Below are 25474 nucleotides of genomic sequence, written 5' to 3' on the forward strand. Positions count from 1 at the left end.
AACAATATATTTACTGATTAATTTAAAAAGACAAGTAACTAAGGTGTGTTTAAGGATGTCTTATTTTTCCTTTTTTGAAAGTATTTTAAGATATGGTCTGACAGTTTGGGGAAATGGTATAGGCATGGAGAGAATTTTAATCTTACAAAAAAAAGCAATTAGAATAATAATGAATGCTAAACCGTCAGAACATTGTCGACCATTATTTGTAGAAGCTAATGTTTTAACCTTTGTTAATCTTTATATATATGATGTTCTGATGTTGGTAAAGAAAAACTATCCATCGTTGCCTAAAAGAGCCATATTCCATGACTATGAAACAAGAGATAGACATCTCCTACAGTTACCAAAATGTAGATTAACCAAAACAAAGAGTTACCATAGTTATTTAGGTCTTAAGTTCTTTAACAAGTTACCAAAAGCCTGGCTGAATTTATCAGAAAGAAAATTTGCAAAAGTATTGTATTCCTGGCTAGTAGAAAATCCTTTTTATGACATAGATGAATTTATGAAATATGAGTTTTTGTTGCATAGTTAAGATGACCTTATTGTAGACAGATTAGATATTGTATTTTTGTGACATTTATTTATGTATTATATGTATCTTTTGACAGAACAAATATTTGTTGCCTTGATATTTTGTTATTGCTTGTTAAGTTTGACGATGTCTATTACAATATGTGTATATTGTTGAAGGAATAAAGAATTTGTCTATTGTCTATTGTCTATTGTGTTTTCAAAACATTAATGAGTGTAGCCTACGTATCTTTAAAAACTTACGATACAACGTATAATGATTAAATGCAAGGAAATCTCGGAGACATTTTCTATCATCAATAGTATCAATAATTTGTACATCATGACTATCGGTGTGTTTGTTGTTGTTTTTTTACAGGAAGAGGACAAGAAGATTGTACAGAGATGGAGGTCCAAGCGGTGGCCAGACGAGCATTACTCCACTGTCACGATGGATATCAGCCAGAAGCAAGATCACACGGAGCTCACACTCACTCAGACGTCTGTGCCTAAAAGGTAGAGGCAGTTATCCTTTTGGAGCCTTATCTTTGTATACTCGATAAATGAACATTCACTTCCTATGGTTTTAGTAAACTTTATATTGATAGGTATTGCTGAAAATGTATGTTTTCAACACGAGAGATTTATTGAAATTTTTTTTACTGATTGGTTGTCTAATTGAAGTATCCAATCAACTCCAATTACAACAGCTTAAGAAGCTAGTTCAAAGGTGGATGACACAAGCAATTTCTTTCAAGAATTCCAGATTCTACCTTGCATCAACTTTTACATGTAAAGGTCGATTCACACATATTACGGCACGTCACAGGTCAGACACATCAGTCACGTCACAGTCAACCAAAAATATTCTTTGATGGATTTTCTATTGCACTATCTACACCCATCCGGCGCAGGTCTGTTAGTCACTCTGCCAGCGTCCATCAGTCAATTTCAGATTTCTCCTCACCGATATTTTTGGATTGTTCTGACGCCTGACATACGTTTTTGAGGTTAGACAATAGTTGTGACAATAGTGTTCTTTTGATTTAAATGATCGTGTTTATATTTTAAAGAACTGTTTGTAACAATCAACTAGATGGACTATGGAAATTTGATAGAATGTTGTGTTTTTTTCTGCAACATCACTGTAAATAAAGTGACAGAAGTTTGACTGAGAAATTGCGGATGCAACTGAGACTGAACTGTGATGGAACTGTGCCGGAACTAATATGTGCAAATGGACCTTAAAACTGTATCAGTGCCAAATGTTCATGATTGAAGATGTGTAAATTAAGATGGCTTGTAAGAGGGGCTGAGAGAAAGGCTCCCTACAACACTGAGACGCTGGTGGTATTGAATTAATCAAACGGTAATTAATTTATGAGATGACTTTTCAAAATTACACAGGTGAAGGATTCTAGCCGGCATATGCATCCTGCTTGCCAATCTAACTGCAACGTTCCGTATCAAAATGTAAAGTCCTGTAAATACTTATTTAACTATATCCCTATCACTGATCTTAATGATTCTAGATGTAGGCTGTCAATGTCTTTAAAAACTGGCTTTTTTCCTTTGGTGAGCGGGTTAAATACGCTCAATAAGTGAATTTTACCATTGAAACCTTTCCTAAAAGACTATTTCAAGCCAGAATATAATAATAAATTAAAAGAAAGAAAAGAGTTTAAAGTTTTAAATTAGCTAAATTTTACAACACCTAAAAGTGAAATCGGTTTTGGCCGCATGAAGTTACTTTGGATAAGCAGTCCACGATGATCACTATTTTATTTTTCAATGGTGCCAACCCACCATGGGTGTACTTTTAATAACAAAATTACATAAATACCTGTGGTCTGTACAATGATAAAGGTTATTTTTTTAATTTTTGTTGACAGTGAAGCTTGGATAGGTTGCAATAGCAAATAACCTAACATATTTTTTAACAGTGACGCTGAAGCCACCAAGGAGAACTGGAGCCGCTACTATTGGGACCCAATAAAGCGAACGTTCAGCTTCGGCTCTTTTCTGTGACAGCCTGACCATCAAAACTAGATGTGACTACTAGATGTATGGTTTACAATCGGCAAAGTGTGACACGTTCATCAAACATAATACAATTTTATTGTAATATATTGTAAGGCATCAAAGATTAATTATTTATTTTTAACTATTTTAGATTGTTTTCATTTTTTATACAGATTGATTCTGTATACATTACGTTCAATTTTTGTCTATTATTAACTTTTTAATTATTTATACCCGTTCTTATGTTGATTGTTTGAAAGTTAAACATCATGAAACAAACGTATTCCTTAGAACAAAATATTCTAAAATGATTTTTTGTGTCAACGAATTTGTCTTTTAGAAAGGATTATTTTATCGGTATATCATTATTGTGAAACTTGGATCTTTTTAGGGCTTCTTACAAATAAGGGAAATTCGATTAAAGCATGTATGAAAAATATGTCATATATCAATCAAGTTTTAACAGGCCTCCCTGTTTTTTTAACCGCTGTGCAAAATCTTATAAATCTTTTATAAGATTTTTGACTATTTTGTGATCTTTATCTTATGTTGTAGACAACCAATTTTTTTAAACAGTTTAAACAAGGATCTGAAAAGTTTGATTTAGTTCATAAAAACAATTACCTATTTTCTCGCACTTAATATTTTAATACCAATCAATCAGAAAAAAATTTTAAGTAATATTGTGAGTTTTTAAATTTTAAAATTCAAAGCTTGATGTTTTCAAATTAAAAAGAAATAAATGTTTTAGCTTTTACCTTATGCTGTGCTGTCTACTTAAAGTGGAGAAAGTTGAAATTTTATTTGTTAACTATTTTCACTGAAAAATTATTGTATTTCAAATAAAAATTGTTTATTACTTTATAAAACTGGATTTAAATTTTCTCTTTTATGTTTATTTCTGGATGCAGGGGCAAATATAAGGGAGGGGCCCGAAATAATGGATATGAAGGAAAATAGGTACCATAATATGAATTTTTTATCATGAATCATGCGCAAAGTTATCACCGTTGCAGACAGTGATAGTTTGTGCGAGTTCAGGTTGATTTAGTCTGAATCGAGCTCCCGCTCGCTGTCCGGCTATCTGCGCTTGCATCAGTTGCTAGAAACCAGCTTGCATTGCTAGAAACCAGCATATCTATCATCGTCAGGGGAGGGGAGTAATGAAGAGTTCAGTCAGTTCAGTGGTAGTGTAGCCATTGTTATTGTTTGTTATTTACATCTGTTAGACTATGTTGTACTGAAATATTAAAGATTTGCATTTCGGACGAAAGAATACTTATACAAAACAGTAGTTAGAATCCCTCTGAATATGATAATCACAATAGTGGTTTGGATAAGTGTTTACAGATGGGATGACACACTGTTAAATCTTGACCAATGTTTTTTGATATAGTAATTGATATATTTTCTTAATTTGGCTTGAATAGATACATTATTTGATTTAATGGAATAATATAATGATACAGTGTGATCTTTGTAAAGTTAAGGTAACATTTAGCGCAAATTACCGCAGCAAAACTGAGATAAAGTACCTATCACGGCGTGTCTACTTGAAATTACTTAACCTAACCTTAAAAAAATAGTCTCGCCTCCCCCCCCCCCAAAAAAAAATTCTATATCCACCACTTTCTGGATGGCAAGATTTAAGTGTGATGAATTATTTTTTTGTCATGTTTCATCATGAATTAACAAAGCTAGAAAACGAAAGAAAATATGTTTCATGTAATGATAACCTCTCAAAACGAATCTAGCTTGTTTTCAATTCTGCTAATATTAACCAGCTGTAAAGTAAGTGATTCAAACATTTTGTCATTTTACGATTATCATTACTCCCTAGGGAGTAAAAATGTTACTTTAGCCCTGCAACGCGTCTATTAAGAACGGCTGTTTTTTTTTCAGTACCTATGACAAAAATTTTATTTATTTTATAACAAGCTAGCCTATTAATACTTTACTCGCTGTAGCAGCAAACCTAGGTACTCGCTTAACGTAATATTATTTGAATAGTAAGTGAAAATCAAATCAGGAAAAAGGATCTGCAAGAAGAACTGGTAATATTGGGGAATGAATATAAATTTAAAATAAAAACTTCACCAATATTTTCAGAATTTTAAATTTTAGGCTATTTCAAATTTATGTAGGCAAATAGAAATTTGCTTAGTCTGTAGGTTTGCTGCTGCGGAGGTATTATTTTCTATATGGGAAATTTGCTAAAAAGTTCTTAATAATCAAAAATAATTTATTTTTTTAAATATCCAAACCAATCTTAAAAATTACAATAGATCATACTCAGAGTTCTCACTGGCCATTCTCTCAGCATGACTCGGATGTAGGAATACTCCTGAGTCTGTAATGTTGGACCACTGTCCTGAAGAGCGAATGTCATGGTCCATCATCAATAGAGGTATGAATCTTTTCCGTGCAAGAATATGTTTTTGCCGAACTTTCTCGACAAATTGTTCATCGTAAAAAGTGAAGATGTCAGGTACATTCTCATGAAGCCTCGCCTCCTGTTCAGTCAGTAATATGGTGTTCCACGGAGCCCATTCAACTTCTCGAAGCCATCTTACATGCTGTAACTTTGATATGTCTGAACATTCACTTACAGCAGAACGACCGTGCCAAATAATATTGGTCAGATGTCCCATCCCGATTGGCTGTAAGATAAAACATATTGCCGAATAACAGCACTTTTGCATCTCTGAATTCTGGACTTGATGCAACAGTTTCAGATAGGGGCTCATGTCAGCTCGCTTGTGAGCAATGTTTTGCATCCATGTGCAGGACTTGCACTGATCAAGCGCTCTCATTCTCACATGCACTGGGTATTTCGAAGCGGGTAAAAGTTTCAAACATCGAGAACACCTGAATGTTTGATGCAATGTTTTTGGCAAGTTAGGCTTTTTATATTTCTTTGCTGCCGGATTAAACTCTGGTTGGCGCAAGAAATCCAGATAAAGCTGCTCGATTCGTTTTTGCAATCCTTTTAAGTCAGTAAATTTAAACCCACTATTTATCATTTCTATTTCTCTGTTAATGAGGGAAATTATGTCTCGAGCATATTCATAATTCATATATTGTGATTCAAACAAGCGTTTTAAATTTATCACCAGTTCTACTCTTTCTTTCGGCGATACATCTTTTCGAGCTAAGGCACTATATATTTCTTTAAATTCCCTTGCCTTTTGAGTCTCTAAGTAATCAATAGTTGCCAAATGTCCTTTGGAAGTTCGAAACAACACTGGTCTTGATGTTTGCTCCAGAAAACGCATTTCTTCCTTTTTCAAAGATTCTGCTTTGCTGGCAGTTTTATGTTTTTCAATAGCTTCCAGTAACTCTTTTTCTTTTACCACCAGCAACACAGATGCAGCATTCTTTGCTTCTGATTTCTTAGATTCACAAATTGTCTTCCATTCATTTTTCCACCATTTCTCAACTCTCAAAAATAGAGCATAAAAGTCATCACGTTTCACTGGATATACAGCACCAGTAATAACTGCACGGTCTTTATCTTCTTGATCTTGAACAATCCTTTGGCGATCTTCTTTAAATTTTCGTAAATGCTCTAATTGCACTGTGATTAAGGCTCTAAATTTCCTTCGCATTATCCACTTTCTTACTGATCTCTGAATGATTGTAGCGGAGTTAACATGGCTTTGATCTGTGGGGAGTGACATGGAGTTGTTCATGTAAGTACCACAAGTTATTATTTTGTCATTTTTTGAAGACATAAAATGATCAGATCTACACATTTGTGTTGCTTTATCGACAACTGTGTTGACTTTTTTGTGAACAAGGGGGAAAGGAGTTTGTACATCTCTTTCAAAATATTTTGGAACATCATAGCTTTTAGATTCATTAATTTCATATACTTTTTTCTTGGGCATAGTTTGTGTTTCAGCATTGTGATACTCAGCGCCTGACAGTTTATTAGAATAACCTCCCAACCATTGTTTTTGAACACTTTCATTTTCTATTCCCACTACCACGTCCTTATAAAAGAGTCCTTCATTTACATGTGATGTAACTACATCAACTGTTGGAATATTTTCCTTGATTTTTGTTTTCACTATTGCTTCTCCTTTTGTGTAAACCAATTCGAGTAAGACTTTGCCATAGGGTTTGTCACTAAATTCAGCTAAAGCCTGAGAATCTTGTACTTCAATATCATTGTTGTAGAATATAACAAATTCCTCATTTAAATCTAAAACATGGGATAACCTCCTCTTAACTTCCCCAACCGTCATTTCTAAATCATAAGCTGTTGCAATACTAATACCACCACATTCAAACTTAACAGTAACTAATTTTGGATTGACATTGACTGATGATGGAACACTTTTAGCAATTTGTTCGCAATGTGTCAACATTGTGTCTTCAATGTTTTGTGCAGTACTAGCTGTTGATAAACTAGTTTGTTTTGGAATGTTTTTAACAAAATTTATATCTATGGAATGAGGTTGAGAATAAATCATTTTGTTGGAACTGGAGTTAGTTGAAATTATTTGTTCATTATCCATGCCAAACAAATTGTGTCTAATCTAAAACATTTTCTTGGTGCAGTACTATTATTTCACTTCCTCAATTTGAAATACGTAGTTAATGAATTCCATCTAAATTACCCTGTCATTATATGATGTAAAGTATGGTTAAAAATAACATCTTTTCTCGCATGATGCTGCAATCTAAGATCATTAATATTGAAGAATACAAAGTATAAAGCTCTTTTGTATCAAGATCTCATAGGATTGTATTAGTGCAACAGTGAAATACTTCTTAATCATGACTCATCTTCAGTACAATAGTTTTATTGACGTTTTCACTATTTGTTTGCTCATTGCTTTTTCATACACACCCACTAAATTTAAATTATGTTATTATTAATAAATTTAAATGTTAAAGATTCATAATATCCATACAATATTTTTATCATAACCTTAAAACAACACACTACCATAAGTAGTTAAACATAAAGTTTGAATAATTTTCTAAAATATCTAAACAGCTGATCTAAAAGTTTAACAACTTTTGGTTGCCCAAACCATCCCAAACACAGAGAAGTATGAAACAGAGGAAACATTCTATGGTAAGTGGTGGAAGCAAATTCAATTCTTTGTCCCCTTCCTCTGCTCTCCTCCCTCACCATCAGGTACTACAGTACTCACAGTACTACAAAGCCAGTTTTAAAAAAAATCCGGTTTTACCATTATTTTATGGATTTTTAAGGGGAATCCCGCCGCGATTTAAAAAAAAAATTTCAAAAAAGGAAACAAACGCCTGGAGATACCATGGATTATTAGTACCTAATTACCAAATTTCATCAAAACCAGACCACAGCTAGGTGTGGTCTGTAGCTCTGTACACATCCACACATACAGACATCACTTCGAAAACCACCTTTTTGGGTACCAGGGGACCCAAAAAAGATATACCCGCTCAAACTCGAAAATGCTGACGATAACAATACTTTCTCCATCATCCCCTATAAAGTAAAAGTAAAACTTTCACTTTCATCCCCTATATTATAGTATACTAAAATATAGTAGGCTAATACTAGTAGTAATATAGTAATAATAGTAATAGTAAATGTAGTAATATAGAAGTAGTATTATATACTATAATATAGGGGATGAAAGTAAAAGTGGACGGTAATTTTAACCTCTTCTTAAAACTTTGTTTCTTCCCACTAACTCAGCTACCATTGACTATTGGATACTCAAAGGTACTAATGCTTTGGTCAGCGTACATCCTGAAATTGTACCCCCTGAAGGTTTAGTCTTCCTTTTAGGACCAGAATTGTACCCCCTCGGAATTGGAACTATAGGAGAAGATGTACAACCCGAAATTGTACCCCATTGGTTTGCTCTTTATCACAGACTATCTGGAACCAATTATGGTCTATAGTAGGCCTGTGCCTTTATGCAACAATGTTACTATACTAAAACTGTCCTGTGTCCATCCCATTTCCACAAAACTTTGGTAGGTTATGTTAGGTTGTTCTATACAGGGTGAGTTTTAATTGTCCCCCCCCCCAACTTTTTTCTACATTTTTTTCAAATATCAATCCCAGACCACTTCCAAACATTGTAGGGTAGTAAGTACTTCATTTTGACAAGGTGGTCATTTCCGGCCGCCATCTTGGATCCGCCATATTGGATGTAAAATTTTTTTTTCAAATATAAAGTTGGGGTTGTGACCCATTATTTCGAACTAAATTTTTACCCTGATTACAACGCCGCAAACCGTTTTTAAAAATCTTGATTCATCTTAAAGTTATGAGGGCTTTTTAAAACTTTATTTTTAGCCCATTTTAACATTGTGCATTTACAAACTAAGTCCATAACCTCAAAATAGTGCTAGATAAAGATAAGTATACACTACCAGTAATTGTCGACCTATTTTCACTTGGTTATGACTGATGTATTTTTTTCGACCGCCATCTTGGATCCGCCATTTTGAAATGTGATAAATTATTTTAAACATGAAGGGGGTGTTGTGACCCATCATTTTGAACTAATTTTTTAAGTTAAACGCAATGCCGCAATCCATTTTTTGTTATCAAGTTTTATTTATGTAATATTGCAATTTTTTTGTTAAAAATGTCAATATTTCAAAATCTAAAAATTAAAATGAAAAACGGATCATGGAATTAAGTTCAGCTTAAAAAAGTAATTCGAAATGATGGGTCACAATACCCCCTTCATATTTAAAATAATTTATCACATTTCAAAATGGCGGATCCAAGATGGCGGTCGAAAAAATACATCAGTCATAACCAAGTGAAAATAGGTCGACAATTACTGGTAGTGTATACTTATCTTTATCTAGCACTATTTTGAGGTTATGGACTTAGTTTGTAAATGCACAATGTTAAAATGGGCTAAAAATAAAGTTTTTAAAATCCCTCATAACTTTAAAATGGATCAAGATTTTTAAAAACGGTTTGCGGCATTGTAATTACGGTAAAAATGTAGTTCGAAATAATGGGTCACAACCCCACCTTTACATTAGAAAAAAAAAATTTACATCCAATATGGCGGATCCAAGATGGCGGCCGGAAATGACCACCTTGTCAAAATGAAGTACTTACTACCCAACAATGTTTGGAAGTGGTCTGGGATTGATATTTGAAAAAATGTAGAAAAAAGTTGGGGGGGGGACAATTAAAACTCACCCTGTATACACCGACAGGGAAGGTTTTTGTATACTCCCACTCTTGTCTTGAACTCCCTTAGAGATCCGTCTCTCGGTGTTCTAAAATTTCATACAGTACATAAATTAAATATAATCAATAAATAGCTCGCTAGACACGGTACTGGTTAAATAAAGGCATACTTATGACTGAGTCCAATATTAAAAGTAACAGCTGAGAGGTTTAAACATGTCGCATTACAATAGATTCAAACGAATGACGAATACATTATTCTTCCTACACTGGTACTAAGGAATTATTTTATTACAATAAAAAGTGCAAATGGATCTAAAAAACTCTGTTTTTAGTGGCATAGACTAACCAACGTTTTATCTATGGTTAGTTAAGGCGTTAAGGTAAGACGAAACTTAATAAATGTGCATCTTCCAGACTACTGTAGTAACGTAATTAATTTACATTAATTTGTAGGTAGACCTCCTGGTTATCTATATTACCCTCATCTCCATACATACTTGGCTTAAAATACCTAGGTACTTTCGTATGGTCCATGGTCACCATTTCAGTTAGGCTAAAAGTATAAAAAATAATTATATATTATTGCATAGGTTCACAATAGGACTATTCACGTTTTAATATTGAATTTTAGATCTGCTTTAGGATGAATTTAGGAATCATGAACCTCTTCCTTTTAGGTTCAGTGTTACCCTTAGCGATAACCAATCTCATTGGATTAAACATACCTACTCCCCTAAATGTACTGAATGTATTATCTGCTCGACACCCGTAATATTTTTTACCTAACCCGCCATGTTAAACTTCCCTATCCCAAGCGTGATTTATATAACTTCGTTACTTCTCGAGTGATGTAAAGTTTAAAAAAACTCACTCGGTGATGTAATGAAACCCATTTAAATAACATTGAGTGCTTAACTTAAAAAATATACCTCTATGGAGCCAACGACGTTCAACGCTAGAAATCAGCTGTGCGCTTGAATTTTATTGTTATGTTTTGAAGAATTTTCCTAACCTAGCTTTTGTTTGTAAATGAACGTTACTGTTAGACAGGATTCTCTAACATTATATGAGTGAAATGGGTAATGAAAAATATTGTTCGTAACCTCCTGTATATTGTCGGGTCAGGTAAAATCTTGTACGTTACACGTTACGCAAGAGCGTGTTTACATCACTTCGGTAAATTATGCAACTCGCTTCCGCTCGTTGCACAACATTCACCTGCGTGATGTAAAAACGCTCTTACTACACTTGTAAGGTAAATAGCTATTACAAACTGTGAGACGGTTCATATAGTAATGTTTTGTCGGAAACAAAGGAAAGATGATCAATTAATTGTCACTGCCATAGATAAAACATGCGTGTTGGCTTTGTGTTGGTTAGTCTAAGATATCACTACAGTCACGGCTACCTTTAACTTCAGGCCGCGGCCTGGTAGAATTGGCAACGTCGCAAGTGGTGTTGTTGAGTGACAGACGTCCGTAAGATAACATGGCAGACAGATGACATAATAATATAATATAATATAATATAATAATATAAGCTTATTAATTTGCACTTTGTTGATTTAAATTTATGAACATAAATTTATGAAAATATTGAAAATAAAACATACAGAATTGAAAAACAACACAATATGAATTGAAAATTTAAATCTGTACATTTAAAAGTGGTGGGAGTCAATCTTACTAATATAAATCTGAAAGTTTGTGAGTATAGGTTTACCAACAGGGTGCAGCACTATTATTTTTCTTTTAATTTATGACAACAGCTAATTTGCAACCAAAAGGCAAGTGAGCGCAGCGAACGAGCTCCAACCTTAATTTAAAGCATGGTAAAGCGTAGCAAACGAACTTCAACCAGGACGTGATTGAGCGATGCGAACGAGCACATCTTGAAAATGAACGAGCATTTGACATAAAACCACATTAGGACAGGACGACGTTTGTCGGGCCAAAAATTTGTGGTAGGTACACAATGAGAACATTATTTTTTCCAAGGTTTAAGTGCAGTGGTAGAACATTAGGGCTATGGTTGGTAGATGTGTGCTACACTATAGGATACCTTGTAAATTAAAATACTGTAACAAATTTTCTTAAACCGTGTCCTATCCCATAACTGTAATAAGCATTTTATACGTATATGCCAACGCCAACTTCATACGAAGGACGGGTACTCTGCTAGTATTTTTATAGTTCAGTAACCAATCTTTCGTAAAAACACAAATACCATTAGCTGCTTCCAAACAAAACAGCTGTTACAACCCTACTTGTGACTTTGCCACTTCGAAGGCCGCGGCCTGGAGTTAAAGCAAAGACGGCCGTGCTACAGTACTTTAGGAAGGAAACAATAAAAAAAAAATGCTGCACTTCACCACTTCACAGAGAATAAAGCAGCTTTGTAGCAAGTAGTTGGCACTTTGGCAGCAGCAGTTTTCTTATGTCAGGGGAAAAAAATCATACAGTATGCTTCTTCTTCTTCTTCTAACTTAGCGGAAAATTTCTTCTTTCTTGTTATTGTGGGATATGGAATGAATGGATCGCGGTTTCCTCATTACTCAATTCGACTAATTTTTTCATGGAAAGAAAGTTTATTATTATAGGTATAAACAATATAGGCTAGATATTTATTTTACACTGTAATTGCAGGTTATGTGTCTTTTGTTTTGTGTACCGCTGTATTCATGTGCAGTGCACTGTGTTGTAGTGGTGTGCCAGCTTTTAACAACATAACTTAAATAATGTAAGTATGCTTCAAATTGTTATTCATTACATTCATAATTAGTAGCCTATGGAATCATATCCTAAGCCCCTCGCTCGTACCCAAAAGGCCTGAAATCAAAACACTAATTATTAATTTCTTGGTAGGGATGGGCTTCATAGGTAATAGGCCTACTTTGACAAACTAGTTCCAGTCGGTCCAGGTCCATGAGAGTAACTAGGTAGCCTACATTGACTAGTTACTTGTACTTATCGGTACAGGACCTGAGGCAGTGACTGCCAGCGCCCGGACACGACATTTTTGCAACGCTGAATCGGTACACAATAGAAAAATTACTATTCTTTTAAATCTATTTTGAAACAAGAGCGCTGCATTTAAAAACGGTCTCGTTCATAGGCTAGTTTTAATTTAAGACAAATAATTTATACCGGTAATCAAATAGGCTAGGTAGACTTTTTCCCATTGTCCATAATGTCCAACACGTACGGTAGGCCTACGTAGTACACACGGTCAAGTACCGATGAACCGACGACCGATATAGGTACAGGTACATGGACATGGAACTGAAGTGGACACCTAGACACTGACTGATAACAAAGACAAAGGGTAAGGGTTCAAGGGTTAAGGGATGGGACGGATTGACGGAATACCAGCAAGTATAACAAAGGAAAGAGAGAGAGAGCGTCCGTATTAGGTGCTGCGTGCGAGACCTCTTACCGTTACATTTCCTTAGACCAGTTGGACCTAGTACCGATCGGTACTGAAATGTACCGATCCAGGAACATCGGTACATTTCGGAACTAGTTACTTTGGACTAGTTCCTAGTGTATCGACCCATCCCTAATTTCTTGAGTTGTTCTCTCTAAGTTACATTACCGTAAGTTAGAACACGAAAAAAACAGTTGGACTGTTCTTAAAGCATTTTTCATTGGAAAGAATCCTATCCCAACAAGGATATGCCTAGCTCATCCTATAGGTAGCCTATACTAGGTGTGTTAAGGGCCTAAAGTGGAATGAATTGTTGGGCTACTCACTGCCTTAATACCCACATGATTAATTTACTTAAATGGTTTATGTTACCTTGCTCCCTAATAGGCTACCTACCCATATTATGCTATGGTTTAGGCCTATTATGCCTATGCTTATGTTTTGTGCAAATTTGTATTACCAACTAGGCAAGGTAAGATAAGTTAAAACATAGACCTAAACCAAAATGTAGTGATCCAGAGGTTACTAACTTACATTGTGACATGAATGATGTTAAATTCCTGTCTCTTATTTAATGAGCTTCGAATAACTTAGTTGATACTAAGCTAACTTGGTTAGCCAAATTTAACACGTTCGCTACCAACTGTCACGTATGTGTTACACAATGGTGTCCATAGCAGACCGGTTGTAAAATATGTGAAGCTTTTGGTGTAGACCAGTGGAATCAGCCTACAAAGAAACAAATTCCCAGACCAAATAAGCTAGGGTGAAGTAAGGTAAGTGGAACCCATTGATGTATAATACTCAACTGGATAGCGCGCTTTGTGGTGGAAAAACGGTCCGTGCCCACCAGTCGAATTGGTGGGATACTGAGGCGGACGGGCCGAATGTACCTCTCTGTTTTGCACAAATATACATTCACTCAACCTGCTCTGCTCCACTTATTTGTTAGCCTATCATACAAATTTCAAATTGATATGCTATGTCATTTTTCTGGAAAAACCAGTGCTTATTAGGCCTACTATGTAGTTAATTTTAACCTTAACACATTTTTATAATTTATTTAGGCAAATTAAAACTGATGATCGTTTTTTAACACCACTAAAAACATGAAAAATGTAGTAAGCGAGGAACTTTTTTATTTTTTGATCAGGAAAAAACATCCTGTGGCAAAGTTTTAAATTAAAGTATGAATTTTATTTTTTAGTAGAAGCTTTTTTTGATACGGAGTTGGCTTGTATCATTTTTAAGCGATTAAAAATAGGCATAAAATCGCTTGGTGCGGCATTGGTGCTAGGAGCTCGGCCGGCTAGGCATCAGTTTACGGGATTTAGATACTGAGTTTCTGGCATTTAATTATCATTATACACATTAAATTATGTCATTACATTACGAAGGATGGGTAACTAAATTTACAAGCGAATATTTAGGCTATGCATTTTATTGCTTACTGTAGTCACTATAGTTTAAAAAAATTCGTTGAATCAAAGAATAAATTTTGGATTCACAGTAGAATTTTATATAATATATATAATTAATAATATATTATACAGTAGAGTCCCGCAAACTCGGCACTCGATAACCCGGCAGTCTGGATAACTCGGCCATCACCTGGCTCAGAAAATTTGTGATTTTTTAGTTAAATATGTATGTAAGTTACAGTATACATTTTTTTATTTCCTCAGGCACCAAGGACTTGTTTCACTATATCTAATGACTTAATACTGACTTGTAATATAAATATAAATAAAAAAAGCGGTTGAAAAGCTTCAAAACTGTATTGTTAAGCCTAGTTCCCGATAACCCGGCATTTCACAAACTCGGCACCCTTTCAGTCCTCATTACGCCGAGTTTGCGGGACTCTACTGTAATAATATATGTTATTACTAGTGGCCTATAGGGGCCATAGCCCCTAATTTAGACTACAATAAAAAAAACCATATATAAAATGACAAATATTCGAAATAGGCCTATGTTTTTAAAATTATCAATTTTATGTTACTTAAAATTAACAGTGTTTCTTGTTCTATATCTTGATTTTCCTTTCGTTGGAGTCGTATATTAGTTGCTACTGATGTGTGAATGAAATACAATTGTAAAATAATGATTAAATCAATAACACAACATACTGTATTAACAAATGGAAACGTGCACACGGTTTGGCCTGAGCCCGGAGAACAACGAATCAGAGCTGAAATCATACAGCCGAACATTGCACATCTTTTTTAGTTTGAAATTGAAGATTTGTTTTGTAATCTTACGAATTCTGTTATAGTTTCCATTTTGAGAACGAAATGTAAAGGTTAAAATTATTATCAATTATTATGAAGGCAACTCCCCATTTCGCGGTAGTAAGTCAGAAATATATCTATGAATTTGTCCCTGAATTTTAAGACAGTAAGGCTCATTTCCCGGAATCTCTTTTTGTGTAGCGCAAAGCGACTCAAAAGCCATTGTACTGTCTGTTGTATTGCCTTATGTTTTTTTATGAATTTCGAATCATGTAAAAACAGTTATTTTAGTTCGTCATTTACTTGTGGTTGTGGCATGTCCATCGTGGCAAAATGCGTTGAAAGGTCCATTGTGGCCTCCTCTGCGAAGTCAAATGCGCCACAATGCATGCATGTGCTTTAAGAGGACATAGATTGTGAGAAACAACACTCAACTCATTTTCCAGCGTTCTTCTAAAGACAGGTTGTAAAACAGCTTCTGGATTTCTTTCACAGTTAGGCCCTACATTACGTTCTCTTTGGCATTTCTCTGTTGAATTCCTGGACACTCTTCCACGTCTTGCAAGTCTTCCCCTACCCTGTCTACTTCACTCATTAGTCATTACAAAAACGGAAAACAAAAAAATTAAACACAATTCATTTCGAAACATTATTTACCAACATTGACTTTCGGAATAAATGTAAACATTGCAAATAAATAAGTAACAGCTGATAGAATGCAGCCGTTTTCAGTCCCCATGCATTTCTTATGGTGGATATTTTACGTTTTATCGCATTTACTGGCAACTTTATGGGAAATCTGCTATTTTTCCCGAGTCCCTGGGGTAAAGACCTTTAATTTAAGACCTCTCCCACTTTTCTGCGACTCACCAGACGTCCACAATTTTCTGGTAAAAATTTGGTCTTACAGAATTATATATATAGATTATAACATGTTACCGTATAATAGGCTATGTTACAGTATTAATAATATAATTAATAACATGAGAAAATATTTTTTAATTATTTTACTTCACTGAGAATAATTAATGAATCGGAGATATTGGAATTAAATATTATAGGGTACACTCCTTTTATTTAACAACACATAATAGATTTTACAAACGTGTAGGCTATGACAAAGGAACATACTGTAGTATAAACAAAATGTATTCTTACAGGTTGCTAACTCTCAATAATAATTGGGGCTCACAGCAGCAAATGATGACTTGCTTATGTGATCAAATAATTATTGTGATATTTTTTTCTGGCTAATGTTCAAATATAAATAGGCCTATATCTAACTCTTTCATAACATCACTAAATTTCTTCCGAGATTTACTTTAGATGCATTGTCTTAAAAGTGTGAGCAAGTACTTAGATTAATTATATCTGCTTATAAACCTCCTTAAGTTCGTTATAATCAATTTTACTCGTAATATTTCCACAAAACTAACATAGCAATACGCGGCGAGAGCGGGCGCGACGCTCGGCACTAGGGTGAGTCATGCCTTTATCCCCACTCCTAGCGGACAGAGCGAGATAGCGACGGACCGTTTTCAGAGCCCTACTCCAACCTGAGCGCGCAATCCAGGGAGTTATACATCGATGGTGGAACCAGGGGGCAAGTGTAACCACAGCTTATCAATCAACTGATAAGAGAAGTTTCAGCTTAACCCTCGAGCTGGTGGTCTTTTTATGCTGTGGTTGCAAGGGTTTTTTTATGGTTCGCGCAACATTTTGTATAACACATTTTTAAACAGAAAATAAGTTTGTAAATATATCATAATATATATATTTTTTTCAGCATAAAAAAAGGAATAATATTACTGTATATATAAATTTTAGATAAGTTTATGAAATTTTAATTAAAATTTTTTTATATTTATTATTCTAGTAAGAATAGATTGTAAATAAATACTTGTTAAAAAAAAAAAAACAAAAAATATTTACTTAGCGGATTTTTTTATATTTATATGCGTGTACAGGGTGATTGGTACTTAGTGTGACAACAGTTTTTTGGTGTAAGTACAAAGTAAATGAAGTGTGATGATGGTATATAAAAGGTTCCAAATCTAACAATTTATTTATTTTCCAATAATCACATAACATCATATTCAGACAGGTGATTCGTCATTGTTGTAATAATTTATAGTCTCTATAATAAAACTATTACTAAAATAAATTTCATATGCTGAACCTTAACATCTACTGATGGTACCATTAGTCTGTGCTCGTGGTTGTAACAGCTGTCGTGTGGATGCGGGGAGGTGAGGGGGCTCTTTTCTAAAAACATTAGTCAGTTTTGCTGTCACATAAAATCGCTGTCAGTGTTTATTTGTTTGTTTACCTTTTTACTTGTAAACAGTTCAATGTTTTGTTTGTGATATTCTTAACCTTTTTTCACGTTTCGTTTTTTTCTTAATTTAATATACACACACATTTTTCTAATTTTGTGCCTTTCATTATCATTATTAGGTGTACAATTTGAGAATCTTTCTAATTATGTTACAAGATGAACATAATAACATAGCATAACAACAACACAATTTAAACAAAAAATCAAAACCTCATGTCGCAATTGGAAGGCCAAGTTAATCAAGGTGACTATCCTTCTTAGGGATTAGAAGAATGTGACTGCTCCCACCGAGGGAAAACGTGTGAAAACAAACAAAATACCCATAAAATTGTTGAAAAAGACAAAGATTTCACTTCAATTCTAAACTACACCACAAAAAGGTATGACTAAAGGGCCTAAATTAGTATTTGACGTTAAAATACTGAAATATGAGAAATGTGAAAGAATGAGAATATGTGAGTTGGATCACTTCATGCTCATCGCTCATTTGCTGAAGTAAAGTGATAAGAAGATCGGGATCTTGGATTAGAGGAGAAAATAAGAACACGAGAATGATTTATTTATTAACCACAACCATTCATAGGCCTACTGTCTCGTTGAAATGTGGAGTTCTATCGCTTATGGGTTACTCATTGACGAGGACGGTTGTAAAATGAGTGGACTTTCCTAATTTACTGATTGTTGCTAAATTTATAACCTTTGTTGTTTGGTTATTTTCACAAGGTCTTAGTATAAATATGTTTGTATACTTAATTAAAGTCTATAATCATCTTATTAACTGGATGCTTTATTAATTCATTTACCTATATCCAAATGTAACTGAAGGATTATTTTTTATTCAGATTTCAAAAATATAAACCACTTTGACAGATCTTGTAAAATTGACGACTACTAAAAGACTTCTTTAAGCTTATGACTGATTTTTATCTAACCGTTGCTGTATTATCATAAGCATATAATAGCAAACTGAAAATAAATATAAAACACCAGTAAAAGCAAATGTAGGCCTAAATAGTTGAATGATAAAAGTTGATTAAGAAATTTTAATTTATTAACTATTTACAAGGTTAGGCCTGTATATATTTTAAACGAGGTCTTCAATGTCACTCATATCGCCGTCTTCTTTGTCACTGCTGTTGCTGTTTCCATCTGATATGACCATTGATTCCACGAGGTGGCTCAGCTGAAGCGTAATTATTTTCAATAGTTTTTACATGGTCGCACTTGTTTTTCCACTCTGTTGCACCAATGATATCAAATTTTTCCTGTGCCAATGAACGGATGATCTCGAAGCTACAATTTACGTTTCTGCTAGCTACGTAACCTTTTACTTCAGCCCAAATAAGTTCTATTGGGTTTAGATCTGGGTAGGAGGGGGGGAGACGAAGAATAACATGGTCAGTACCAGTGAGTAGTTCATCAATTTCATATCGAATGAATCTTGGTTTGTTCAGCAGTACAAGCTTATACAACTCGGGAACCAGCATTTCGTTTGAATATTGTATTCCATGTTTGGTTAGCCAGTCCTTCATTTCTTGTTTCCTACTATTTGATGTGGGTGCTTTGTCTAATTGCGCATTGTGATAAGGTGCGTTATCTACAACTATCACGGACTTCGGTGGTATGTTCGGCAGAAGTTTCTCTTTCATCCACTTGATCATGGTTTCCTTCCTGACATTGTCGTGATAATCACCCGTGGTGCTCGAAGCCTTCCACATCGTCAATGCGTTAGGGACAAATCCAGCTTCACTTCCTGCATGAATCATTATTAGGCGTTGTCCTTTAGAAATGGGTACACACATTCCCTTGGTTGAGTTGTCAGACTACGATGGACTTGAAACATGGCTTGTTAAAATTTATGATTCGTCCATGAAAATAATAGTACGACCCTCATTTCTGAAACGTTTGACTGCTCTCAAATAAGAAATTCTCTTTTCCCGGATTTCGTTTGTCTCAATCAACATTTTGCGGTTGTTCTGCGTTTTCCTCCATCTGAAACCAAGCTCCTTCAGAATTCTCCTAAGGCTTGATTTTGATCCTTTGAAATCTATCTGTTTTTTTAGTTCCTCGTGTAGTAAAGAAACTGTTGGTAGTATTTTATGTTGAATGTGGAACTCATACACCAAGCGTCTTATCAAAGACTTATCAAAATCATCCACTCCAGTGACGGGCCTTTTTCTGCTTTCTTTCAACTTATTAGGAGTACAAAAACTTTTGTCGCTATCATCGTCATCATGTATTAGTAGTGCTTTAAGTTCGCCATTAATCTTCGTTATGACTCGCTCCGAGACCCCTGTTGCCACTGCTGTTTGGGCGCGAGCTTTTGCCAAGGGAATGCTTACAGCTTTATCGTCAGCCTCTTTTTTCATAAACTGGTAAACATTGCTTACTATTTCCCGACTCTGTCCGTTCAGCGTCCTACCCTTCAACTTACTTTTCACTCTGTCACACATAATTCTATGTATGCCGAATACGTTAAAACACAGTATTAAACAAAAAACACAGTTAAACTAAACGAATCTTTCCGTTAAACACACTCTGCTATAATAATATTTAGAAAAGAATATAAATATTTACTTTTTTCAATCAAGTGATTCAATTAGAAATTCGATTATTCCAGCTAGAAATCTTATAGACGACTATTGGTGTGAGTGAGACCATAATGGAGTGAGTGAGCCCAAGTTTTATAGAATGGCTAGTAGCATCAGATCCGCGCGCACAGACTAATGACACTGTCTGTACACAGCTTCCATATATTCCTCCAATGAGAAGAAGGCCTTCTCCAAAAGAAAGTCTTTTAACTTCTTTTTGAATTTAGGGAATGAATCAGTGTCCCTAATTGAAGAAGGTAATTTGTTATATATTTTTGGACCCATGTACTGAGGAGATAAATGGAATAGGTACTTTAAGTCTGTGTTGAACTGGTTTTATATTGTTTTTAAATCTAGTGTTATGAGGATGTTCATGTTGATCTTCCATGAATGTGTCAAAATCACTTTTAACCATCAAAGCCAGTTTAAAGATATAAGAACTATATAAAATAAGAATTTTAAACTGAATGAAAAACTCTTTACTGTGAGTAATTCAAGACACTTTGGCTAAGACTCTAACTGCTCTTTTCTGGAGGATAAAAATTTGTTCGGCATGACTAGAAGAACCCCATACTGTTAAACCGTAATTCATGATGGAAGAAAAATAAGCGTGATATATTGGTAATTGTGTGTCTAAATTTGTAGTATGTCGAATTACCCGAAGAACAAGTATAGCTGATCTGAGTCTCTTTGATAGATTCTTAATGTTTGTTTGCCAATTAAGTTGCCAATCTATATCAATTCTCAGGTAATTGACCGAGTTTTGAGAATAAATTGATGTTTGGTTCAAATTTACAGCAATGTCTCGATTCTCATTAGCAACTGAAAAGTGAATTAGTTGTGTCTTTGACACATTCATAGATAGACCATTTGCTGTGAACCAGTCCCCGAGGAGTTGAAACTCATTAGTAATTAAGTCTTGTTTAAAATCCAATGTTTTTTGTTCAGTGCATATTAAAGCAGTATCATCTGCATATTGAAAAGTATGCATATTTGTAACATTACACAAATCATTTACATAGATTAAAAATAAACAAGGTCCAAGAATGGAACCTTGAGGAACTCCGTAGGGTGTATAACCCCATTCTGACTTATATTTAGTTTGGCATTTCTGTAAAATAATTCTTTGTTTACGACTTTTTAAATATGAAATGAACCATTTTAATTCCACATTTTTTATTCCATGTCTGCTTAATTTTTCTAGCAATATATCATGATCAACACAGTCAAAAGCCTTGGACAGGTCACACAGCACACCTATTGTGCGCTGCGACCCGTCCAAGGCCTTTATTAGCTTCCCAATAAATTATTTTATGTTTTTCAAAAATAACTACGGTATGTTTTTAAACTTAATACAGCAATTTCTCATTTACCTGTTAGGCCTATATGGATTTGAGTAGATCATGTCGTTTTCGTGTTCTACGTTAAATTTTGAATAAGAATAATAGAAAATAACGGAGGATGAGTAGTAAAAACTCCATTGTAAATAGATTCAAAGTTAAAAATTAAGATGTTTGATAAAAATTTCAAAAACATTGGTCTATTGCATTTGTTCACACCCTGTATACAAGAAAGTGTCCGAATATGTTAAAAACTGCACCATTTCATAAGCTTTCCAACCATATGCTACACTATTGAGGTTTAGACATTCTTTTGTTTGTTTTAGTGGTTTGAATACCAGAAAACAGGGAACTTTTGTACTGTTTTTACTGTTCAAGCTGAAACAAAAATACAAATTTTGCTCAATTTTGCCGACTTTCTATGTTTCAAATGCTAAAGACACCATGTTTTGTAGTCTTCAAACCACTAAAGCGTACCGTACATATGCAGACATATGTTCAGACATTCTTGTATACAGGGTGTGAACAAATGCAATAGACCAATGTTTTTGAAATTGTTATCAAACATCTTAATTTTTTTCTTTGAGAATCTATTTACTATGGAGTTTTTACAACTGATCCTCCGTCATTTTCTATTATTTTTACTGAAAATTTAATGTAGAACACAAAAATGACATAACCTACTCAAATCCATTTACAGGTAATTGAGAAAAAGCTGTATTAAGTTTTTTTGAAAAACATAAAATAATTCTTTGGGGAGCTAATTTTTAGACTTGGAACCTTTTATATGCATCCTCACACTGCATTTACCTTGTACTTACACCAACAAATTTTTGTCACACTGAGTACCAATCACCCTGTATATTGCGTAGCCTACTTTAACTCAAACCAAAAATAATTGTTCAAAATACCTATACAAATTGTTCACAATTTCATGAGGAAATGATTGATATATAATACATGTACCTTGTTCCTAAAAAAAATACATAATGGTTTTTATTACTATATATACATATTTGTTGTACAACCTACACAAATACTTGAAGCAAAACATTCAGGTCCAACTTCACACAAGAAATAATTTATAAAATACTCAAGTTCTCAAGTTATATTACATAGCCTACCTAGATAATCCCAGGAATGGTTGCCTGTAGAACAGCCACTGTTTTTTTTTTAATTTCGTATATACACTATTTGCATGAGTTTATTTACATATGTACACGTATCGGTTACTTCACTCATGACTCTCTTCACTCCGAATCACTAGATTGCCTTCTCTTCCTGCCATTTTTTGTAGGCCTGTAATAGTGGTGTAGAAGGTGATAACAATTCTGGTGAATTCTCCCATTACAGCCAGGACACCAAAGGTGGTTTTCCTTTTCATATTTTTGTCCAGACACTCTACACACAGGCGATTGTCCTCTCCAGGTAGTTTGGTCAACTCATGTCGAGGTCCAAGGACATCACCACCTGGACCTGGTACATTTTCAGGCTGGGCTTGGTCAGTGGACAAATCCTCTATGATGTTCATTAGAAAGTCCCTGTGATTTTTCATGTGTTCTCGGTCGGTGTTGGCTTTGTATGAAATGTACGCATTGTGAAGCGCCATATCTAGAAAATTTGTGAACACTTTTCCAGTAGCGTCTAGTTGGCCTGTCCCAAGAGTAGTGATACATGGTCTTATCCTTGGTATCAACCCCTCCCATGTGAGCATTGTACTTGGCAATAAGTACAGGCTTTATGGCCTCTCATCCACCTTTGCTCCTGACAAGCAAAAGCCAGGTAACATAAACCTTATTAGTGCTAATTTTAACGATCCAGTGGCCAACCATCATGAACAAGCCTACATCGTCTAACAACTGGTTATTCACGTGATAGAGGACATGTTCACGCATAGCACAGTAACTTATCAAAGTAGTATCTCAGGAACGGACGAGCGTCTTAATAGGGCAAGAAAAGTGACGGAGCGCTCGAGCTAAAATCTATTGAGGGCGATATTACGGGTCAATATGCCTGCAACACTCGATATGACTTATCTATGTCCTCTCCTAATTAATAAATTCTTAAATCTGGCCTGCCAAACATATTGTTACAATTATTGTATGATAGTTTTTTTTTCATGCAAAGGTTTACTCTTGGGCTATTCGTTGTTTTAGAATGGAAAACAGTGAAGAAAAGAGCAAGATTTGTCGAACCTCCCTGGAATCACTTGTGATATTTGTCTCAAATGATGAACTCAAATACAGGAATAAGTATCTGCCTGGTGAGTAAAGCAGTTAATTTAAAGTTCAAAGAACGTCTAAAAAATTCAATTGCACTATTTTGGTTTGACGGTCAATTCTAACATTTTGTTAGTCTAGTGAAATTATTAAGTTGTTTATTGATACTGAACAATATTTATTTATTTATCGTACTTGTCAGCAATTTTTCAATTCGTTAATATGGATATATTGAAATGAAAAATAAAATATTGATAGGCCTAAAATAACATCGATAATAATGAATGTTCCCTTTAACACGAAAGTACCCATTCCATTACCATTTGGATCACTAACCAATTCACATTTCAGATCCCAAACGGTTATCAAATGACAAGATCGTCTGCACCGTGTGTTCCACCAATCTAGCGCCTAGAGTTCGCAAGGGGAAGGAGATCTACATCCATTCAATACTGGGTGTTCTTTTATGCAAGGTACGATAATTTTATAACAAATATAGATTACGAGGGGGTTGTGCGCAAATTGCACATTTAATTAAGATTCAAAATTTGTTTCCAAGGCAAAACTAATAATGCAATATCTTTTACCTTTCAAAGATACTTCCTGTAGGAATAAAAAGAATTTAACATATTAAAAAAAAATCATTTTAGCTTATTTCCCTATAGGGAAGTAGCTATTACCGTAGGTGGCACTGAAGACATAGGCCCGGGACCGATTTACTTTGTATTTTGATGTCCCCAGAGGCAAAAAACACAATTCTTTCAAATTTATATATATGTAGGCCTATATATCCATATATAAATCCCATAGTACCCATGCACTTATGAGAAAACTACAAGTCACACCCCAATAAACCATATACTCAAAATGTTGGTCATGACGAGAAACCTTGCACAAAACTATCCATTATTTCATAAATTGCCTAATTCTATTCTAAAGGGATTGTTCCATATACCTAATGTTAAAAGTACCTCAGCAGTACTGTGTATTTGTATGTTATGCTTTCAATTTATTACCTTATTAAAATCAGATGTGTTTTTATTTGTTTGTATTACTGTATTCTGTTTTGTTTATTTCTGCTTAACTTAACCAATCAATAGTTTTATTAATACTTTGAAGTCAAACGGGGTGAAGCCCATGGATAACAGCTAGCATATATATGTACTATATACGTCGGTGAACGTGATAACTTAATTAAGTAATTTTTGTCTGATTTTGATAAAATTTGTTTTAAAGGCGTAAGGCCTGATGAACTTGAATGAGTTCGCGAACCAGCATTATCATCGGGGGTTTTAGGGTGAAAAATGGTTTTTCTCATTTTTGCCCCTCAAAACACAAAATTTCCCAATTTCTCTATAGAATTTTTTAAAGAGCTTAAAAAAACAAATGTCTTAGTATATCAAAGTGTTTTTGTACAGTTATTGGTAATAAAGCAAAATTAAAAAAAACAGTAAATTTAAAATTCCCAAGTTATTCTTATGGAGAATATTTTAAAATGTTTTAGTTTGCTTGTTTATGGATATATTTTGATATAACTTGGCAAATTTAGTTATTGTATTGGTACTAAGCTATTAATATTTTACTAAAAAACACACTTTATTAGTTTGCTTGCAGTAGCAA

The 25474-nt window shown here is 34.3% G+C and overlaps 4 protein-coding genes across 8 annotated transcripts in view; 2 read left to right on the forward strand and 2 right to left on the reverse strand.

Annotated features, from left to right (window-relative positions):
• The window catches only part of LOC128992031 (activator of 90 kDa heat shock protein ATPase homolog 2), a 40726-nt gene extending 37390 nt beyond the window's left edge, over positions 1-3336 (forward strand). The window contains exons 8-9 of the mRNA XM_054415379.1: positions 896-1032; positions 2460-3336. Of these exons, the coding sequence (XP_054271354.1) occupies positions 896-1032; positions 2460-2544 (222 nt within the window). The 3' untranslated portion in view covers positions 2545-3336. The remainder of the gene's footprint in view (positions 1-895; positions 1033-2459) is intronic.
• A 1429-nt stretch (positions 3337-4765) lies between these two features.
• On the reverse strand, positions 4766-7464 carry LOC128993589 (IQ and ubiquitin-like domain-containing protein). The gene has a single exon (XM_054417577.1). The coding sequence runs from the start codon at positions 7059-7061 to the stop codon at positions 4815-4817; it is 2247 nt and encodes a 748-aa protein (XP_054273552.1). The 5' UTR covers positions 7062-7464; the 3' UTR covers positions 4766-4814.
• A 4768-nt stretch (positions 7465-12232) lies between these two features.
• The window catches only part of LOC128993460 (transcriptional regulator ATRX-like), a 90558-nt gene continuing 77316 nt past the window's right edge, over positions 12233-25474 (forward strand). For all 5 annotated transcript variants that reach the window (XM_054417367.1, XM_054417369.1, XM_054417368.1 and 2 more), the window contains exons 1-3: positions 12233-12448; positions 23792-23898; positions 24206-24327. In XM_054417367.1, coding sequence (XP_054273342.1) covers positions 23793-23898; positions 24206-24327 — 228 coding nt within the window. In that variant the 5' untranslated portion in view covers positions 12233-12448; position 23792. The remainder of the gene's footprint in view (positions 12449-23791; positions 23899-24205; positions 24328-25474) is intronic.
• LOC128992870 (uncharacterized) lies at positions 18832-19470 on the reverse strand. The gene has a single exon (XM_054416613.1). The coding sequence runs from the start codon at positions 19468-19470 to the stop codon at positions 18832-18834; it is 639 nt and encodes a 212-aa protein (XP_054272588.1).

This window comes from Macrosteles quadrilineatus, unplaced genomic scaffold, assembly GCF_028750875.1.
Source record: "Macrosteles quadrilineatus isolate MER2022 unplaced genomic scaffold, UCM_ALF_1.0 Scaffold_4__1_contigs__length_99947679, whole genome shotgun sequence".
Taxonomy (NCBI): domain Eukaryota; kingdom Metazoa; phylum Arthropoda; class Insecta; order Hemiptera; family Cicadellidae; genus Macrosteles; species Macrosteles quadrilineatus.